Here is a 7,264-nt window from a genome sequence, read left to right on the forward strand (position 1 = left end):
GCTTCCTCACCTATAAAATTCAGATATAGGGGTGCCTACCTCAAAACAAAATATTATTGTGAGGATTCAGTAAGTTAGTACTTTAAGTGCTCGAGTAGTCTGTGGCAAGTCAGTGCTTACTTTTAAAAGGCTGAGACAAAACTCGCTCCTGAAATTCACTGCAAAATTCATGAGGAAGTGGGATAGGGTGTCTTCAAGAGGAAGAAATTGGAGCCAGACTGGGAAGGTGAGTAAAATTTGAGATTTATAAGCATAATTCTAACAAAGAATAACTAACTGGCATTATGCAAAAGGTTTAAGCTAGAGAGATCAAGTTAAGCGACAGTAAGTTTTCAACAAAACCAGGACAAATAACAGATATCCTTTGGAAGTACTCCGTAATGCCCGGGGAAACTCACTTTGGAGTCATTTAGGACTCCTAGAATGAAGTGGTCTGCCAGTTCTCCTTGAACTACAAAGAGAAATGACAGCTTTGTGGCATCTGAGAGAACATTTGTGACTAGTACTATTTAGGGGTGAAAGGTTACCTTCAGTTACTACAGGTTTCTACATTCTAGCTAATTTCCTCTTTAAACAAGCCTTGTGATTCTTATGTAAAGTATCGGTCCCTGTGGCAGGAAAAACATGAAAAGCAGCTTAAAGCCACAGAAGAGCGGGTAGAAGAGGTGGAGATGATTTTGAAGAATGTGGAAATGCTCCTACAGGAAAAAGTAGGCGAGCTGAAGAAGCAGGTGAGGGGCTCTCGCTGCAGCGCACACTCACTCAGCCTTTTCCTTTTGGGGGTATTCAAGTTGCTGATCAGGGGGAGAGTGTCTTGTCACAGAAGTCACAGAACCCACATTCATTGGCAGCCAGTGAATCTGGGTTCTGTCTAAACCTCACTTTGAGACTCTGAATGTCCATTTATTTGAGGACTGACCTCAGGGTCTACCTTCAAGGCCTCTGTAGAGTGGTAAACATCTGCCACATGACAGATGAACACACAAAACGAGCAAGTGATGTCCTTCCTAAGGTTATGTGAACACTTCAAAAAAGACAATTCCCAAAAGGAAATAAACACATTATACAAATGTACAATAGGGGAGATATTTGGTAAAATCAGCTTTCTATTGATTCTTTTCATTGTTAAACTTCTGAAAAAAAAAAAATGGACAGATGTCCAAAAATGGACACCCTAATGACCTGGTTGTGGGCAGGTCTGGCTGTGTTCCACACCCAAAGCCAGGCTGGCATTCTAGAAGAGGGAATTGCTTATTGGGTGGGACTGTCCTTGCATTGTAGGCAAATGCTGACAGTACTGCCAATCATGGGGACAGCACTAAAAGGGCACCCACACACATCCACATGTGCTGAGGGGCCTGTGGGAACCCAAGGGGAGGAGTGTCCCAGGCAGTGGAAGCAATGCTGACAAGTGTCCTTAGACTATTAGAACTGAGGATGTCCTTGTAGCTGGTATAGAGTGATGGGCTGGAACAGGTAGGCAAGACCTCTTCAAGGTCAGGAGTTTTTTGTTGTTGTTTTGTTTCAATTGCAATTAGAAGCCATTGGAAGATTTTGAGTAAGAACATGATATGATCAATATTTTTAATGAAATCACTCTGGGGGAAAAAATACCCTGGGCTAGTATAGAAAGCAAAGTCCAAAACAGGACCCTCTACCTCTAGTCACTCACACACACTCATAGTTGCCTTTTCTTGGAAAATCTCTATTGTGGTTAAATCCTGGGGCCCTGGCATTCTTGCCCCTGGGTAGTGAGTTCCAGCTATAGTGCCTCCACACCCTTGCTTCCTGACACCCCTTAGTCTGGTGGATTTTTGCCCTGACTTTCAGTACTTCCTCCCTCTCCTCTCAGCCTAGATTTGCTGCTTGTTTCACTGGAAGATCAGAGAAATCTAGGGTTCCACCCCTCACTTTCTGCATAGCCATGTGGGTGTTACCTGACCTGCATCCACCCCTATCCTTTCTTCCTGGCACTCTTGCTGCCACCTGACCACAGGCCTTACAAAGACCTGCTTCTCCCTGTGCTCTGCCTCTTATGAAAGTATCGTTGAAGAGGAGTCTCTACTCTCTCACTTGTTCTCCCCTTAACCCCTGCCTCCCACTAATCCATCAGCTCCACCTTTAGAAGAAGACTCTAGTCACCTCTTCCCCCCACCCCCACCTACATCTTTTGCATCCTGTGTCCTCTTTTCTTCCTTTGATCTATTCTTAGCACAAGGAGCAGAGGCCATCCCTTTCAAACACCATTGAGGGCAGTATCTCTCCCACTCAGAACTCTCTGGTCTTCCCTTGTCCCTCAGTGAAAGGTGGAGTTTTCCCAGAGTCCAAGTTTCTGAAGGTTCTAGTTCCCCTCTCTTTCTGCACTGCTGCCCACATGGCAGCTCTGACTCCCTCAGCCGCCTCCCTCTAAGCTGTGTGCTCCTGCAGCCACAGGCCTCCTCTGCTGCTTTGTACTTGCTCCTCCCTCTGCCTGGAATTGTTCACCCTTGAGACTCGCCCCTGTGCTTTATTTGGCTCTCTGCTCAAATGTACACTCCAAGCAAAGTAGGATGCCTCAACTGTCTACCCCTGTTGGGTTTTCTCTTAGCACTTTTGCACCGGACAGGTTGCATGTTTTTTCCCTGTCTTTTTACCTAAGAGCATGGCCCTTGCTAGCCAGTGTCTGGCATATGGGGCTGTGTAATATTGCTTGTCCAAAGAATGAATTCAGTGCTGACTTAGGAAATCCCGGGCCTGGACCCTTGTGCCTTTGTCTGTTACTAAGGATTCCTAAATAGAGTGGCCTTCATCTCCGTCACTGCAGCCCCTGCCGCTGGTGTGTGCAGGCTGACAAGCTCACATCCCCAGGCTGGGAGGATGGATACAGTGCTTGAGTGTGTCGTGGGTGATAAAATGGGCCTGCAGAACACTGGGTAAACCAGGGGCTCTGGCACACTTGACAATTTCCTTGTTTCAAGGACTATGAATCTTGGCTTTTTTATACCTTCATTTCTTGGTAAATTCTAGCCCCACAAAGTTGACAGATTTTCTCCACCATGTAGTTATCACATTCCCAATTTTCTCTATCATTCCAGAGTAACAAAAATTTGTCATCACATCTAATATTTGTATCAGATCCTTAAGAACCTCAAAATTATGCTGGAGCAAATAAAGATGAAAAACAGCAGGCTAGTCATGCAACTTTTCTGCTCTAGATTCCCAGTAAAGTGTAACTTTCTCCTCTTTCTAGTTTGAAAAGAACACCAAGTCTGATTTGTTGCTCAAGGAGCTCTACGTGGAAAATGCTCACCTGATGAAAGCACTTCAGGTCACTGAAGAGAAGCAGCGCAGTGCTGAGAAAAAAACCCACATCTTAGAAGGCAAAGTTAGAGCTCTCAACAAACTAGTCAGTAAGATCTCTGTAGCATCCCTCTCTGTGTGAAGACGGCTTGTTCTCCTGGAATTCTTGCCGATGAAGCAACTGTGAGGCCATCGTTTCCAGTGACGCATTGACCCCTGAACCCAGAAAGAGAGGGTTGTGGCTATTTGTTTACCCCACAAGCATTTAATGAATGTCTACCATGTGCCAGATACTGAGAAAATGGGCATGTTGGAAAAAATTTCATTTTTATTTTCAGTCCTGGTAACTTCCCTAGGTGAAATTCCTAATTTTGATACTTATCTGAGAGGCAGGTGAAGGGGACTCTCAGCAAGGAACAACTAAAAGAAATGGTAAAATAAAATTTGAAGATTGTACTTTGACCAGGACTACAAAGTTATTAAAAGGTACAGTCAGGGTTTTATACAGTGTTACCATTTCACTGTTACTGTTTTGGGCTTAAATCATTTGCTTTTTTGATGGTAAAACTGTAGAAACATTCTCAAAAGGCTTTACTTGCTGTGATTGTCAACCTGGCAATAAAGAATAAGGGAGGGAAGCTCCTTCTTCAGGGTTTACTCCACCATGACAGTGCTTATTTTAGATCTGTGGACTCAGGGATGATGGAATTTATGCAAAAGCGATTGTCACTGAAATGTCATCACACTGGACACTGTAATATATGTTTTCTAAAAATATAGTTTTATATACAAAATATATATAAATTATGGTGATTTATCAGAAAAAAATACTGTAAGGTTGTCACTATTTACAATAAATTCTTTTCTATTAAAACTGATTTAACTCCTAAATTTGTTTTAAATTTTCTTAATTATAAAATATTTCAAAATACAGAAAAAGCCTTATAAGTAACATGTGTCCATCAATTAGATGTATTAAAAAAAAATCCTGCTATAACATTTTAGATGTTTGTATTGTTCTATTACACTCCTTCTTCTTCTTGGAGCTAATCACCATCCTGAAGTTGGTGCATTGTCTTACTGTCTTGTCTGTGTTTTCTATATATGCTTATATAAGAGAAACCTTAAAGCACTACAGAAAGACACAAAAGGATGGAATAGGTGGTAGAAAGGTCAGTTCTTGGATAGAAGACTCAACATAAAGTTGGTTTTTTTAAATTAACTGATTAATGTCATATTCTCAATAAAAATAAAATGTTTCCTCCCCAAATCAACCACTTATCCCAGAATTGAACAATTCTTAGGTACAGGCACAGTTAGCTAAGTAAATAAGAGTATTTAAAAACTCTGTAAGAGCAATGAATGGGGCCTAGATCTGCCAGTTATTAAAATACTACTTCTCGGCATTGGTTGGGTTACATGGGTGTATGTATGTATTTGTACCAAAAGGTACACTTTATGCTTTTTCATTCACTTTGGGCCTCTGCCTAATATTGGAGTAACAAAGAGACAGGATCTAATGGACCTGGACAACATTATCAACCAATGGACATACTGTTTTAAAGATTTATATGCATACAAGAGCTAGACTGCAGGTCAGAGATGCGGGGGGTGGGGGGGAGGGGGTGAAAGTGGGGGAGGGGTGAGAAGATTCACCAGAGACTGAGTGGGGAGCAGAACAGGTAGATCTACTGAAATACACTGCTGAGGGGAGCAGCGGGCGAGACAGGAAAGGTCTGCTGTGCCATGTGGGTCACCTCCCTGGCAGGGGATCAAACTCATGCTGCAGTGACTGCAGATAACTTCATAGTGCTGCATCTTAACCCCTTGCGCCACCAGGAAGGCCCCAACCAATGGACATTTACAGAACCCAATACCCAACAGCAGAAATGCACCTGGAACATTTATCAATTACTATGATCATCTTCTGGACCTTGAAACAATACTCAAAAAATCAAAAGGATTCAAGTTATATAAAGTATTTTCTCTGACTACAGTATAAATTAGAGATTAAGACCAGACTAATATCTGGAAACCCCAAATATTTGGAAAATGAATTACACATTGCTAAATACCATTTCACAAGAAGCCAGAGGAGAAGCTACTAATAGAATTTATTTTGAAATGAATGAAAATGAAAAAAATGTTTGGAGTTGGAGTTAAAGCATTAATTATGGAGAAATTCATAGCACTAAATACCTGTATTGAAAAGAAAAGTCTTTCCACCTTCAATAACTCAAATAGCAAATTAAATGCAAAGTAAGCAAAAGAAAGGAAATAATGAAGGTCACAGCAGAAATCAAGGACTAGGAGGTCAGGGTGTGGCACACTATGGCTATACCCGTCCCATGGCCTGTTTTTGTATATAGTTTGATTGGCGCAACAGCCATACCCATTCTTTATGCACTATCCATGCTTGTGTCCTACCATAGGGTCTGAAGAGAATGCAGTCTACAAAACCAAAAGTTTGTTGAACCCTGAAGTACAAAACAAAAATAGAGAAAGTCAATGCAATCAAAGGCTATTTCTTAAAGATTAATAAAATTGAAAAGCTCTAGCCTAGAATGAACAGGATAAAAGAAGGGGAAAATTACCAATAGCAGGAATAAGAGAAGTAACATCACACAGAATTTACAGATACAAAAGCATAGTAAGGCAATATTGTGACCATTATGCCAGTAAATTAAACAACTTAGATAAAATGGCAAAGATAAATGGCCATTCAAGAATTAGCTTGGGTCCTCCCTGGTGGCCCAAGGGGTTAAGACACAACCTGTGAAGCTGTCCACAGCCACTGTAGCATCAGTTCAACCCCAGCCAGGGAGATACCAACATGGGGCAGCAGACCTCTCCTGACTCACCCAAAGCTCTCCTCAGCAGTGTATTTCACTCATTCTGCCTGTTCTGCTCCTCACTCTTGTCTCTGGTAAATCCATTCACCCCCTGCACCTCTGGCCTGTACCCCAGTTCTTGTGTGCATAAATAATCTTTAAAAACAAAACACACACACAAGACAAAGAGATACCCTATAGATTGGGAGAAAATATTTGCACTCCATAAGGCCTGGTATCAAAGATCTACAACTTACACAACTCAACAAAAACATAATAAAGAATTCAGTCAAAAAGTGGGCAGAAGAGCTAAAAAGACACCTCTCCAAAGAGGAAATGTAGATAGCAAACAGGCACATGAAAAAATGCTAATGTTATAATATATATCAAGATATAACTTATGCTCAGGAAATGCAAATCAAAACCACAATGAGATATCAACTTACACCAGTAAGAATGGCCCACATTAGAAAAAAACTAACAACAAATGCTGGCAAGGATGTGGAGAAAAAGGAACACTTTTACACTGCTAATGGAAATGCAAACTGGTCCAAGCACTATGGAAGGCTCTGTGGAAGACACTTAAATTGCTAAAAACAGATCTTCCATATGACCCAGCAATTCCACTCCTAGGAAACCACCCAAAGGACACAAAATCAGTAAATCAAAATGAAACCTGACTCCTCTGTTCATTCCAGCACTATTTACAATAGCTAAGATATGGAAACAACCTAAATGTCCAAAAACAGATGACTGGATCAAGAAGATGTAGTATACATGCAAAATGGAATACTACTTGGCAATCAAAATAGATAATCTCATGCTATTCATAGCAACATGGATGGAGCTGGAAGGGATTACGGTCAGTGAAATAAATCAGAAGGAAAAAAGAAAAATGTCAGACGATTTCACTTATAGGAGGTATATAGGGAAACCAAACAAATGGTAGGGAAAGGAAAAAAAGAGACAAAACTAGCAGGCAAACTATATTTGGAGACATACAGTAGGGGAGGGGGAGGGAGAGGGATTTTTCAAAATAGGACGGAAAAGCACAAGAGACTATGATGATGGTTCACAGGTGCTTGGTGGTGGGAATTTTATGGGGATTACACTGAAAGGAAAAATCAAACATTATACAAAAATGAGCAACAATG

General features: G+C 41.2%; 1 protein-coding gene across 5 annotated transcripts in view; it reads left to right on the forward strand.

The window, feature by feature from the left end:
* Positions 1-4,160, forward strand: part of NINL (ninein like) — a 155,538-nt gene extending 151,378 nt beyond the window's left edge. For 4 of the 5 annotated variants that reach the window (XM_037493573.2, XM_037493581.2, XM_037493563.2 and 1 more), the window contains 2 exons: positions 618-731; positions 3,230-4,160. In XM_037493573.2, coding sequence (XP_037349470.1) covers positions 618-731; positions 3,230-3,421 — 306 coding nt within the window. In that variant the 3' untranslated portion in view covers positions 3,422-4,160. The remainder of the gene's footprint in view (positions 1-617; positions 732-3,229) is intronic. The other variant, XM_037493596.2, reaches the window with a different exon arrangement.
* The last annotated feature ends 3,104 nt before the right edge of the window (positions 4,161-7,264 follow it).

Source organism: Talpa occidentalis, unplaced genomic scaffold (genome assembly GCF_014898055.3).
Source record: "Talpa occidentalis isolate TD23 unplaced genomic scaffold, MPIMG_talOcc4v2.1 talOcc4.10, whole genome shotgun sequence".
NCBI lineage: Eukaryota > Metazoa > Chordata > Mammalia > Eulipotyphla > Talpidae > Talpa > Talpa occidentalis.